We start from the raw sequence: 14,372 nt of genomic DNA on the forward strand, positions 1-14,372 counted from the left end.
CCACTAGGCACAACAAATGATGAAAAAAAACCCACATGAAATCCGATCTGACCATTCAGACTGAAACACTTTAAAAATAGGATTTTAATCAGATTTTAAACCACCTATGAATGTTGTTTGATAAGGCTTGTAAAATATTTTATTTTATGCATTTTTACACTACAAAAACATAAATGGATTTCAGTCAAATCAGATTTTTCTTTTGGCCTATGTGATTATAGCCCAGAAGAAATTTTGAAAAATGTACTGCCCGCTCTTTTCCAAGCAACTACAATCAATGTGGACTAGAGCTATTAAGCTTTAAAAATGATGCAACAGAATCATAATATCACAAAAGTGGTCCATATAAATCATGTGCCATCATCTGAAGTCATCTGATAACTTTACATGAGAAAAAGACTGATATTTAAGTTGTTATTCACTGAAAATCTTGACATCCACCTAGATTTCCTTGGGGTGTTCATGATAGAAGTAGCAATGTAAGATTCATGAAAGAATAATTCTGCTGATTTGGATGTTTTAAATTAATCAATTTATCCGGTTGAACAAAACCACTCTGAATGATTTTTGCACGAATGGGACATTGATACAAACATCTGTATGGAGAGCTAGATTTGTCAAGATTACATTTTTTTTTTTTTAAATAGTGTTTTTATGTCCTTTTTGAGGTTTTATAGCTCTATTCCCCATTAACTGTAATTGCACAAAATAATAATAATAATTATTTTGTGTTTCAATGAAGAAAGAGAGTCATACGAGTCTGGAACAACATGAGGGTGAGTGAATGATTCCTTTATTAATTGTTCTATAATGACATAGCCTCTTACTAGGTACTGTAACCTAATTAGGTTATTAGGTATTGTAAATTGTGAGCATGCCCAAATAAATAAATAAGTAAATAAACACTGTATAGGGCATAGAGACAGTTGTCAAATTTTGAAAACCTTTTACATTTCTTGACTGACAACTTCATTTTGGCTTAGCTTACTAAACTATTTTATTTTCCTTTCTGGCCACAGAACATGCTGCAACTGGGTCTATAGACCTCCAAATTTCCCCTCCAACATGAAACAGCTTATTTGCATGTGCACTCAAATCATCATACAAAAAACACAAAGTTCTACAGTGACCGCAATATGTACGTATCTGCATTATGCTATGTCAAGGAAAAAGAGAAGCAAAAATGGGCCTACATGAGCTTCCAAAGCATCTATGATCAATCAAGAGATGTAAAGGTGAGTGGAATGTCACGCCAAAAACACACTAGACTGTCATCCCAAACTTGCACATGCTCAATTCCAGGTATCTCGCATCACATCCATGCAGTGTTAAAGGGATGGTTCACCCAAAACTGAAAATTCTGTCATTATTTACTCACCCACATGCTGTTCCAAACCAGTATGATTGTCTTTCTTAGAACATGAAGGGAGTTAGGCAGAATGTTTGGTCACATTTAGTCACTTTCATTGTTTGGTAAAACGATGCAATGAAAATAAATGGTAACTGATTTTCTGCCTAATATCTCTTTTTTGTGTTCCATGTAGGATATGAAGTCATAACAACAACAAGTTTGGAACAACATGAGGGTGAGCAAACAATGATGGAATTTTCATTTTTGGTTGAACTATCCCTTTAAGTTCCCAAAAATATAGGAAGGTGCATCTGTGTATGCTTTTAAGTAAAAACTCAGATAATGGAAAATATATGGTTAATCTTTTTAGCCATTTGGTTACTGATTCTCTGTTATGTTTTGAGATTAAAGGTGCTGTAAGCGATTTTAGCATTCTGAGGCGATCACGTGACTGAGCCATTGAATTAGCCAGTCCCCTCATTCCAAAACCTCCATAGATAATTTTGAGACCAAAACCGAGCAAAATAGTAGCATTGTTTTTCACTGTGGCTGTCAAATTCAAAAGTGGCACAATAGTGCCCCCAACTGACAAACATTATGAATCATAGCCTCAATAATCTGCTTAAAATACAACCACTATGAGAACGAGCAAAATGATTGACTGGTGAAAAGCGTTAATGTCCGCAGCTCGCAAACCCATTTTGTTTTTTTGTTTTTTTACAAAGTCTACAGCTGTCACAGAGACTGGTGAGATATCTCAGGACACTTATTTCATTAATATCTTTAAGAGAGTAGGACAATTTTATGCATACTTTTCCATGAAAAAAATTGCTTACAGTATATTTAAGGCGAGCTAGAAGGCACTCCACTGTTCTTACAAAATATAATATATGTAAATCCAGGCTGACCGATTTAAAGGCATTAAATATTCTCCTTTTAATGGCAACGAAGCTGTCTCTATGACAACATAATAGACTCATCCCTGAGTAGGCTGGGAAGCCTGCCGGTTGCTATGACAACTTGCTGTTGATTTTGAAGCATCTTATCGTGCTTTAAGAATAAAGGGCCCCCCAAAATCATAATTCAATATATCAAAGAGGACATTGTGTACAACCCACAGTGATGGTAAGCACACTTTAACAATTTTGTTAGCCAAGTAATTGTCTTGATCTGTCTTTTTTAAACTAGCTGTAAAAGCCTGAAAGTTGAAATGCTAGTTGCTACATTCCTATCTTTCAGCTAAAATCTGCAGGCCATTAAATCTTGTGCAGCTTAATTTGAGTCATTGTTTCTGGTACACATGAGATCCACTTCTTGACTTCAAGGGAATAGAGTGAAAGAATTATCTGAAGAACCAAAGACTTCAAGTATTTACATACTGTGGCAACCTTACAACAATGCTTGTGCACCTAGGTCAATTTGGACAGATATTAAAGCTGGAAATTCCTACAGGTAGGTTGGCAACCATGCCAATTTCGATTTCTCCAAAACATTTGAATCCAGCCTAAAATAAAACTTACAGACAAGAGACTGCTGTTAGTAGTATTAGTTAGCATCTCTGTGAGAGAACGAACATAACAGGTGAGGATGTACTTGCTTTACTTACTCTGAGGACATAAACGAGGACATGGGCCCAACCCCTTTGGCTTTCTGCAGAGCATGTTTCTGATTGAATGCAGCCTCTTCCTCCTCTTCGTCCTTTGGAATAGCAAGGCTATGTATCATTCAAACGCAATACTTAACTTTTAGTTTGTGAAATTTAAAGAACTTTGAGCTGGATATACCTTTGTAAGCTCCTGGGCATTGGCCAAGTTGTCGACAGCGATAGCTAAGAAGACATTGAGAAGTGTATCTGACAACTTTGTCAAGGATTTTGACTCAAAACAAAGAACTATGCAGCAATAATCACACACTGTAAACTAAGCATATTAATAATCCAGAAGAGAGCTTAAAGATGCCAAGACACCGCTTGACGAGAGCAGTCTTCTTTTCTAATTTAAAGATTTCCAATTGAAATAGGAAGTTGGGGCTGGACATATCAGAGGGGTCTTTTTTTAATTGGCAAAAGCCTTTAGTTTACATCACAGCCATGAACTATGATGTGCTACATATTAGGGGAAGAAGACATTCTAATTCCAGAGAGCACTTTTGGATGAACATTTTAATAAGGTCCTGAGTGTAAGCATTATTTATATTTTGCATTGTGCATTATACATATTTTATTGGTCAGTTTTCCTGGAAGAGAGATGCTGTCAATTTGTAATGAAATTATCTGCTAAAAGGGAATTTTGTCAATATTTAGGATTACACTATCATTTAAATGGTCTCAAAACCAATATACATGGACTAAAAGCCACAAAACTCCAATTATTTTGTTCTTTAAAATAATAATAATAATAATAATAATAATAATAATAATAATAGGTAACTTATGTGAAGCTTTAAAGAACATTAATTGATTTTTTTAAACAAACAAATAATAATAATAATTATAATAATAATAATAATTTAATTGAGACATTCATTAAAATCATTAAGGATACAATTTCCAAACAGAGTCAGGACAATGAAGTAGACAGACGACCACATCCCTGACTTAACACCACCTTGAGACCGTATGCCATTGTACATGACTTCATTCCAGTCCTCACCAGTGAGAATCTACAAGGAAAGTGAATTTATTACTATTATTTACATTTCAGGGTATATTAAAGATTTTTTGTTTGTGCTGCACCACTGCAATTTCTTGTATTTACTACATAATTAAGAACTAGAAGACATGGAGTCCGATTTGTGACAAACAGGCATATTCATTTACAAAGTAGTTGAATAGTAATACTGTGCTCTAGTCCTAATTTCCTATCTGAATCTAAATTAATGCAATAAACTTTTTGCATAATTCATTAGCTGTCCTTCTTCTTAGTCATATTTTACTAAGACATATATGAGTCATGCATTATACTCAGACAATAACTGGTTTAAGTCTTACTTGAAACACTGTCATGATAGCTGCTGGAAAAGTGTCAAAATTAGTGGGTGTGTAGTCTTCAAAAATAAACCTGTGGAGAGAAAAAAGAAAATGTGTCATCTGTATGCAAGCCAATTTATTGAATATGAGTCTGACCAGGTTCCTGAATAATACATGATTTGCTTTTCACTGAATGGAGAACCTGATCAATCTTCTTTTGTTTTTGAACACCTGTCACATAGAGTTATGGTTGCACTCCAAGTATTGCATTTTAGCATGAAATTTGTTGCCAGTGGTCTGGTGGATTGGTACACTTTATTGTTGAGTCAAAAGCGAAGCAGTTGACTGATGATTTTATAGTGTTATTGCATGTGACATAAAGGTATGGCAAGCCGGCCATACACAATTCTTTGTCGCCCCTGGCAATCGCAATCACCAGATCACTTCCACAAGAGTATTATTTTGTTTCATTCACTTTCATTCATATATGTAATGTATCACATAACCACGTAAATTCCCTCCAGAACTGGTGTCGGTTGAGTGCACTTGAGATTAATGTAAATAAAACCAAATAATTAGTTGTTACAAGTAAGAAGCAGGAAATCTCTGAACAAGTAGAACCTTTAAAACTTGGTGCACACCCTGTAGAATTAGTTTGTAATTTTAAATATCTGGGAACATTTATAGATAGTCATCTTAATTTTACTGAGAATACAGATTAAGTTTTTAAAAAAGCAATGCAGAGACTGCATCTTATTAGGAGGATAAACCACTCTGGTGTAAGTAAAGACATTTTAGAAATGGTTTACAAGAACCTCATGGAAAGCATTATGTCTTTCAATATGACCATATGGTACGGAAACCTGAGCGTAAAAAACAAAGCAAAGTTGTCTAAAATTGTTAATGTAGCAAGTAAAATTGTAGGTAAGTCACAGGGGCAACTAAACAATATCTATCTTTCTATATATCTATCTATCTATCTGTCTATCTGTCTGTCTGTCTATATATATATATATATATATATATATCCAAAGTAAAACAAAAAGCTTTGGTGATTATAGAGGATCTTACCCATCCTCTACACAGTCACTTTAAGATATTACCCTCAGGGAGGCGTTTTAGGCAACTGTGGGCTATCAAGAATGTCAGACTATTAAATGTCTAGCTGTATATGTGTGTAGATATGTGGGTGGGTATTTGAATATGCCTGCAGAGGGTATCCTTTTAATGGATCATATTTGTTTATGTTTTTTCTATGCTGTTTTATGTGATGTGTTAGTGTTTATATTGTCTATGGTGAAGCCGAAGACAAATTTCCACATTGTGGATAATAAAGTCACTGAACTGAATGTAAGAACATGAGAGTGTGGATGCTGGACATGCAAGCACATGTAAAGAACTTCTGCCTTTCGCTGTGAACCAAAGATCAAGTTTGGCTAAATCTGACCTGCGTTTTCATATGGCTTAAAAACATATTCGGGGTTCAGTACAGGTTAAGCTGAATCGACAGCATTTGTGGCACAATGCTGATTACCACAAAAGATTATTTTGACTTGGGGTTCTAGTGAGGCACTTACAATGAAAGTGAATGAGGCCAAACGTTAAGTTAATCACTGTTTCAAAAGTATAGCCACAAGACATAAACAATATGTGTTAACATGATTTTAGTGTGACAAAAATATCTTACTAACCTTTTCTGTGTTAAGTTAAAGCCAATTTTATAATGTTGTTGCCATGACGATGTAATGTCAATAAACCTAAAATCCTAAAACTACTGCAAAAATGACGATTTAAACAACTTTACAGCTCAAATAATACATAAGTTTTAATAGAAGATTGAATTTAAATGTTTATATAAAATTAATAAGGCACATTTCTGCCTTTAAACCCTCCAGAAATTGGCCCCATTCACTTCTATTGTAAGTGCCTCAATGTAACCTCAATTTTTGATTTCTTGAAAGAAAAGAAGGGATGAGTCAAAATTATTTTTGTGTTAATCAACATATGCCACAAATACTGATGACTTAGACCAACAGAGTATCCAAATGTGACAAAGACTAACCTCTTTGGTAAGTAAAAAATAATAAAAACTTTAAAAATGCATGAGCGGAGCCAGACAAATTTATTATCGTTAATGAAAACGATTACTAAGATGAAAACTAGCAGTGAAAAAAAAAATATTTTCGTTAACTAAACTTCTTGGTTTAAAAAAAAAAAAATCTAAATTAAAACTATAAATGTGCTCTACAATATGAACGAAAACTAAATAAAATCATGGATAAAATTACTTTTACTAAGTTTTTTCGTATTTTCAATAATTGCTGTATGATTAGATTTAAATAATCTATCAAACCTGATTTCTCAGTGTTTTCCTCAAATAGAACCGGTGAGTAGCCGTCTGATCGACATGTGGAAAAAACCAACCACTAAAAAACAGCATGTAAGATTTATTAAATTTTTCTTTTGCAAGTTTTTGCACACAGGTTTTATAAGTAAAATCTACTTAGCTTTAGAATGTAATAAGCAATGAATACATGAGTACATTTTACTTAAAAATCTTTATTCGTTGAGTAAATTTTATGTAAAAAATCTTTGTTCATTGAGAAAATTTCACTTTAAAATCTAATGCGGCTCTCGATGACATTCAAATGTATACATAATTATCATTCAATGCTATCATTCAAGACATAATTCAAATAGCCCAATGAGGCTGAGTGCACGTTTTCTTAAGACAACATTGGTTTGATAACAGGTGTGTGAGCTGTACACACAGACCTCAACACCTGAGGCACAACACACAATGACGGTAACAATCAATGGATACATTTTGTGCACAAACTGGTAATTTTGAACAGAAAACGAACTCAAGACATCATGAAACAACAAGTTGCTAAATGTGACAACAAAATCAACAACAATGACAGTGTTATAAGACAGGACAGGATCATGCTACCTCATTACTTATTCATGCACCGGTGCATGCTGGGAACATTAGCACAAATCTTGAAACAATATTAAGTAATATTTACTTATAAGTAGAAGATTTTACTTCTTACATAACTGAACCGAGTACAGATGTAGAAATTGCTTAATATTTGTTAGTTCAAGCTCGAACTAACTTATTCAAGTAAAAAGTACTACATTTTTTCTGCTAAATTTACTTACCCAAAATCATTTTTTGCAGTGCAGTTTGCCTGCATTTTCGTGAGTACGCAAAGCACAGGGCTATATGTGCAACAACCGTGTGCTACATCTTATCCAGTTTTCATGAGGGCGCTAATTCGAAGCACAATTTTCATGCCAGTGCAAAATTCAAGTGGCCGTATTTGCGCTAACTGTGGGAGTATTGTATGTAAATAGGTCACTGCGCTAAGACGTTTCAAAAGTAGGTCTGTTTTCAGCGCAAAGTCCACATTTGCAGTTGGAGATTCCACCAGCAGGTGGTAATAAAGTTCAAGTCCAAACTCTGAAATTATAGTGGAACATCAAATTATGTCCTTAACGATCAGAGTTGTAGCGTCATTTTAAACAAAAAATTATGAGATTGGCGTTACACCTTGTCTACACCGGATGAGAACGGTACATCATGTCGTGTCAAAAACAACAAAACTCATTATAATTAATGATGCTGTCTACATTGGAAGTGTCTGTTGTGGTTAGGCGCCGACATTAAATTGCATCCCATTCCATTTTGCACTTCACATGCTGGTGTTACTACCACCAACAACACAAATAAACAGTTTAGAATGTTCGTGTTGACGCAGCCAGTGTAGACAGCCTCAAGCCGCCGCGTTAAATAATGTTAACAAATACCATATATTAACAAACTTTTAATGTAAAAAATGTGCTAGTATATGTTTAAATTAACATTAATTAAGATTAATAAGCACTGTCAGTGTTGTTCATTGTAAGTTCATGTTAACTAATATAGTTAAGTAATGTTAACAAATACAATCTTATTATAAAGTGCTTCAGATAATATGTTGTAGTATTATATTGGAGGAAAACTAAAAGTTCCCTATCTGTCACTCACTCGACGTTGTGTCGATGTAGTGACACTAGTGGTCACTCTTGGGAGCCCTAAACACCTCTGATCTTTGAGAAAAGGCCAATGGGAATTGGCATGCCACTCCCCTGGACATACGAGTATAAAAGGAGCTGGCTCGCAACCACTCATTTAGATTTTCTCTTCGGAGCCGAGCGGTTGTATTTCAGCGAGCTGAATTGATGGATTTATGACGCATTACAGCGGCTTCTCCCCCTCGCGCACTGGAGGAGTGCAGAGAACGCCCCTGGGCACTTCGACAGTCTAAAAGAGTATATATTCTTGCAATAAAAGAGTATATTTTCCCTACTAAAAGAGTGGCACTGACGGAGAGCGTCTTTTTAAAGATGCCTCTCCGTCTGTGTTTATTTCCTGGTTGCGGTCATTACCTCTCTGCTTCCGATGGCCACGATCACTGTCTTACGTGCTCGGGCTCTGCCCACGTGGAGACAGCGTTTATGGACAGGTGATGTTCTCACTGAGAGACCATGACCATGGCAAGGTTGCGGTTGCGGCTTTCCTTCATTAGAGGGAAAGCCACCCCAGCGGCTCCCCGCCTCGGTCCTTCTACCTATGGGTTTGAGGCTGTGTCGGTTAGCACTGGGGGCGATTTAGGGACCACAATGGGAGCCGCTCTGCCAGGTAACCCCCCACGGACCTCCCATTCCTCAGTACGCTCGTTTGCCCCGCTGGGATGAGACCGCCGGCTTGTCTCAGGGTGAGTTCGCAATCTCATTCGTCGCTCGCGAAGTGGATGAGCTCTCGATCGCAGCATCAGAGAGCGGGCTGGTCCAGTCTGATGCTGAGGACTTGACTGGGCTCCCACCTTCGGGTGCGTTCGCCAAGTCGCAGGCCGACACGGAGCTGGCGGCCAAGCTTGCCCGGGTGGCTGCGAGCGTCGGGCTGGAGTGGAACCCTCTCGATTGGTTCCTGGGCTCAGAGCACCGCTCACGGCCATGCCCCGCCCCCTTTCTTCCCAGAGGTGCATGAGGAGCTCACGAGGTCATGGCGGGCACCTTTCACTGCCCGGACCCAGTCTCTGAGCTCCTCCGCTCTCACTACCCTCGATGGTGGGGCTGCCAGGGTGTACTCGGTGATTACCCAGGGGGATAAGGCAGTTGCGGTGCACCTGTGCCCACAAAACGCCGGCACTTGGTGGAATCGCCCGAGACTCCCGTCTCCCTGTGGTGACGACACTGGCTCCGCCGCAGCCTGGGCCAGCTGCCCGGCCCCGGCGTAGAGCCACCTGCAGGAAGCAGACGCCCCCCCCATCTCACAGCCTGCCGCCAAGAACCCGAGGAAGGCTTCTAGCCGCCCCTGAGATGGGCGACCCAGGCTCGTGGAGACCTGTTGCAGGCCTAGAGATAGTAAGCAGACCACTCCATCCCCAGTGGAGGGCCTGGAGGAGAATCATTTGTTGCCTTTTCTTTGATTCGCCGTATGCCCGAAAGGCTGCGGTACCCACATGTTCAGAAAAGGAGCGGTTTCCTCATTTCCTGGGTCACACAGCCGGTGTTTATGGCCATCGTTATTGCGATCACCAGACACCACATATTTATGGCAGGAATGGCGCTGTGGAGGCGGGCTCCCCGCCCCTGCGTGCCCAGATGTGGCACAACACACCCACCCGGCCGGTTGTGACGGATTATGAGGACGGTTCCCTCCTCCCCTGTTGCTGACCGGTCCAATGGTGGGTACCTGGAGCCAGGTAAGTGCTTCGATGTCCCAAGACTCAGTACGGCCACGAGGTCTGGGTCCGAGCCCCCTCAACATGGTGACTCCGGCTCTGCCCTGCCGCGAGGCCCCACCCGCTGGTACGTCGACCGTTGATCCAGGGCAAGCACATGTTGGTTCGGACGGACAACATGGCGATGGTAACATACACCCGTTGTCTCCTCCTCTGGAGTCAGCAGCAACTCAAGTCATTGAGAGCCACTCACATCCCGGGCGACCAGATGTGCTGTCACGACAGGTCACGCTCAGGGGAGAGTGGAGACTCCACCCCCAGGTGGTCCAGCTGGTTTGGAGTTGATTTGGTCAAGCGCAGGTAAGCCTGTTCGCTTGCCGGGAATCCTCCCACTGCCCGCCCCGTTACGCCCTGACCGAGGCTTCCCTGGCACACAGCAGGCCCCTGTGCAAAGTCAGGGAGGACGAGGTGCAGGTCATCCTAGTGGCACCCTACTGGCCCACCCAGACTTGGGTCTCGGACCTCACACTCCTCGCGACAGCCCCTCCCTGGCGAATTCCCCTGAGGAGGGTTCTCCTCTCTCAGGGACGGGGCACCATCTGGCACCCGCGACTACTGGAATGTTCATGTCTGGCCCTTGGATGGGACGCTGAAGACCTAAGTGGCCTAACACCTGCAGTGGTAGACATGATCATTCAGGCTAGGGCTCCTTGTATGAGGCACCTCTATGCCTTGCAGTGGTGTCTGTTCACTAAGTGGTGTTCTTCCCAACACGAAGACCCCCAAGAGATGCGCAGTCGGGTCGGTGCTTTCCTTCCTGCAGGAGGGGCTGGTGGGGCGGCTGTCCCCCCCACCTTGAGGATGTACATGGCCGCTATGGCAGCACACCACAATGCAGTTGATGGTAAGTATTTAGGGAAGCACGACCTGATCATCAGGTTCCTTAGAGGCGCGAGGAGGTTGAATCCTCCCAGACCGTGCCTCATTCCCTTATGGGATCTCTCCGTGGTCCTGCGGGGAGCCCCGTTTGAGCCCTGGAGTCAGTTGAGCTAAAGGCGGTCTCTTTAAAGACTGCCCTCCTGACTGCGCTCACATCCATCAAGAGGGTAGGGGACCTGCAGGCATTCTCTGTCAGCGACACGTGCCTGGAGTTCGGTCAGGAATACTCTCACGTGGTCCTGAGACCCCAACCGGGCTATGTGCCCAAGGTTCCCGCGACCCCGTTTTGGGATCAGATGGTGAACCTGCAAGCACTGCCCCAGGAGGAGGCAGACACAGCCTTATCGTTGCTGTGTCCGGTACATGCTTTACGCATCTATTTGGATCGCACGAAAAGCTTTGGACAGTGGAAAGGGAGCGCTGTCTCCAAACAGAGGATCGTCTACTGGGTCATTGATGCCATCGCTTTGGAATATCACGCCCAGGACGTGCTGCCCCCCTTGGGGCTATGAGCACATTCTACTAGGAGTGTGTCGGCCTCCTGGGCTCTGACCAATGGCGCCTCTTTAGCAGACATGGGCAACACCCAACACCTTTGCGAGGTTCTACAATCTCCGGGTTTTGTCCCATGTGTTGTCAGGTATGAACAGGTAAGTTTGCGGGACAACTGGCCTGTGTAATGCTTGTGCATAATGCCTTCCCCCTCCTGGAGGCGGAGACGTGCACTTTTACCCCCCAGCCGTGTTCACGAGGTTGTGGACCCTGGATGTCCTTCCTCCTTAGCCCTGTGGCAGGCGAGTTGGCGGAGAAACTCAATGCTGGCCCAGCACGTGTGCTAATAGGCCCTGTGCTGGGGTAGGTGCTCCACATGCGCTGGTTGCCTGTATGTTACCATGTGTGATGTATCTTCCACAAGACGGTTTCCCCGTTGGTAAACCCGTGTCTTCCTTGGGCAGAGTACCCTCTGCCACTGGTCGCCGTGTTATAGAGCTACTTCCCTCTGGGTAAGACCTACCATGGGGACTTCTCCACGTGCGACACTGCCGACAAGCTCAGTAAGACTATGTGATTTATTTCCACACAATTACCTCCCCTTCGGGTAGGGTGTGGTCTCCGCAGTGTCTTCCCCTTGGGAAGGGACACCTCCCCAACGTGGACACTTAATGGACCCCAGCTGAACAAGATTTCCATTCTTTTTTGGGAAGAAAGAAAAAGAGAAGAGGCCATGGCTGGGGCAGCCTGTCCCCATTTTTGGGCAGTCGACTTGTCCCAGAGGTGCAGGGGACTGTACGCCGCTCGTAGGAGCGTTGGGGTAGGTTACGTGACGACCAGTTGCGCTGGCTACGAGGCACACAATGGCCTGCCTGTCTCGCACCGCCAGTCCACGTAACACAGTTCAGCTAGTTGTGGCATTTCGTATAGGGACCCCTAGTGTCACAACATCGACACAATATCGAGTGAGTGACAGATAGGGAACATTTTGGTTACATTCGTTACCTCCATTCCCTGATGGAGGGAACGAGATGTTGTGTCCCTCCTGCCACAACACCGAACTACCTGCTGAAATGGCCGGGACCTTGTCTTGGCTCCTCAGCACAAAACCTTAATGAATGGTTGAGAGCTAGCTCCTTTTATACCCATATGTTCGGGGGAGTGGCATGCAAATTCCACTCGCCAATTCCCATTGGCCTTTTCTCAAAGATCAGAGGTGTTTGGGGCTCCCAAGAGTGACCCCTAGTGTCACTACATCGACAAAATGTCTCGTTCCCTCCATTAGGGAACAGAGGTTATGAAAGTAACCAAGACATCTTCTGAAAATAAATAAAAACGAAAAATTGCCATTTTCGAAACATATAAACAAAATAAAAACTAAGTATGCACCATTAAAACAAACTAAAACTAAACAGAAATTGAAAACCAAACCAAAATAAAACTAAAAACTAGTAACATTTTCAAAACTATAATAACCCTAGAGCTGGAATGCTGTTTCTCATTTCACATTGAAGAGGTCAGAGAGGCAAAATTACTATTATTAACAGTGAACTTCCAGGGAAAAAACATTAAATAATAAAGTATGATATGCTCCTTTTTTTAGAGTAAAAATAAATTAATTGATTAATTAATTGCATCTCATATGGTGCACAAAATTGTCCACTATGTCAGGTGTTGCTTGTGCTGAGATTAATAAGATATACATTACCTTCCACCAAAGAGCTGCATGCCCAGAAGGGCAAAGACCACAATGAAGAGGAAAAGCAAGAAGAGCAAACTGATAATGGACTTCATGGAGTTCATGAGGGACACAACCAAGTTCCTCAGGGACGCCCAGTACCTTAACAGCACATAAATACAGCATCTCTGAGTTCAGCACAGGGACATCCAGAAATTGTGTAAAAGCATCACAGATCAGTAAATGGATTATAGCCTATGAAACAAACCCAGGAGGCTGCTATTCCAGGCAGGCTTGCACTTACTTGGTGATCTTGAAGATTCTCAACAACCGCAAGGCACGCAGAACACTGATCCCAAAAGATGTGCCTGGTCTAAAGAACCCCCAGAGCACCTCAAATATGCTGCCCACTATCACCTGGAAGAAATTGACATATATAGGCTTGATTAGATTTCGTTATCTTAAAGACTTACATCTTGGCTTTGCTTCTAAACATAATAAGCTGTCTACTTTTTGGGCATCATAGGGGTGTTCAAATGTTTGAACACACCGATGATGCCCAAACATGCTGTTAAAACGTTCACAGACATTCTACACTCTATTTTTGCATCCTAAATAATAAGGAGATTAAGGGCCGTTCACATAAGCAATGATCTACAGCGTAAAAGCAATCGTAAGTCATTCATTTTCAATGAGATTGGCAAACAACAATGATGTGCTGTGGCTATGTTTACCAACACAACAAAGTTTTAAAAAAGGTCAGGAGTTTTCTACAGTTTACTTTATTACTCTACTTACCTGTACATACACTCAGTCTGTTATTTCATCATTTCCTTCTAGCCTCGTTTCTTTATTGCAGTATCAGCTTGAGGCTATACATTGCATTCTTGCTATTGGGTTAGTTCAAGATGGCTCTTAGCTAAACATTTTCGTATACTTAAAACGATATTTAAGTGTGTAATTCCTGTGCCAATATTTTACCTAAACTGAATTGCAGAAATAGTCACTGTTTTCAAACAGATTCCAGAAAACTCCAGAAAACTCTCCCATCTTCCATTATTTACAGTATACACACAGATTCAGTGTTGCTGTATTGGGCTGGCTGGGACATTCAAACAAACAGAGCAATGATTTGATAGTGCCACAGAGTCACTGTGCTGATGGGTTGCAGAGTCACTTATAATCGACTCTGCATATTAAGCTGGGATACGA

General features: G+C 41.5%; 1 protein-coding gene across 1 annotated transcript in view; it reads right to left on the minus strand.

The window, feature by feature from the left end:
* The window catches only part of LOC127424478 (voltage-dependent R-type calcium channel subunit alpha-1E-like), a 171,280-nt gene that overhangs the window by 44,434 nt on the left and 112,474 nt on the right, over positions 1 to 14,372 (minus strand). Inside the window, exons 14-19 of the mRNA XM_051669745.1 lie at positions 13,465 to 13,577; positions 13,191 to 13,322; positions 4,341 to 4,410; positions 3,895 to 4,012; positions 3,136 to 3,203; positions 2,958 to 3,049 (exon numbers count right to left, since the gene is read on the minus strand). Coding sequence (XP_051525705.1) covers positions 2,958 to 3,049; positions 3,136 to 3,203; positions 3,895 to 4,012; positions 4,341 to 4,410; positions 13,191 to 13,322; positions 13,465 to 13,577 — 593 coding nt within the window. The remainder of the gene's footprint in view (positions 1 to 2,957; positions 3,050 to 3,135; positions 3,204 to 3,894; positions 4,013 to 4,340; positions 4,411 to 13,190; positions 13,323 to 13,464; positions 13,578 to 14,372) is intronic.

This window comes from Myxocyprinus asiaticus, chromosome 33 (genome assembly GCF_019703515.2).
Source record: "Myxocyprinus asiaticus isolate MX2 ecotype Aquarium Trade chromosome 33, UBuf_Myxa_2, whole genome shotgun sequence".
In the NCBI taxonomy this organism is placed as follows: domain Eukaryota; kingdom Metazoa; phylum Chordata; class Actinopteri; order Cypriniformes; family Catostomidae; genus Myxocyprinus; species Myxocyprinus asiaticus.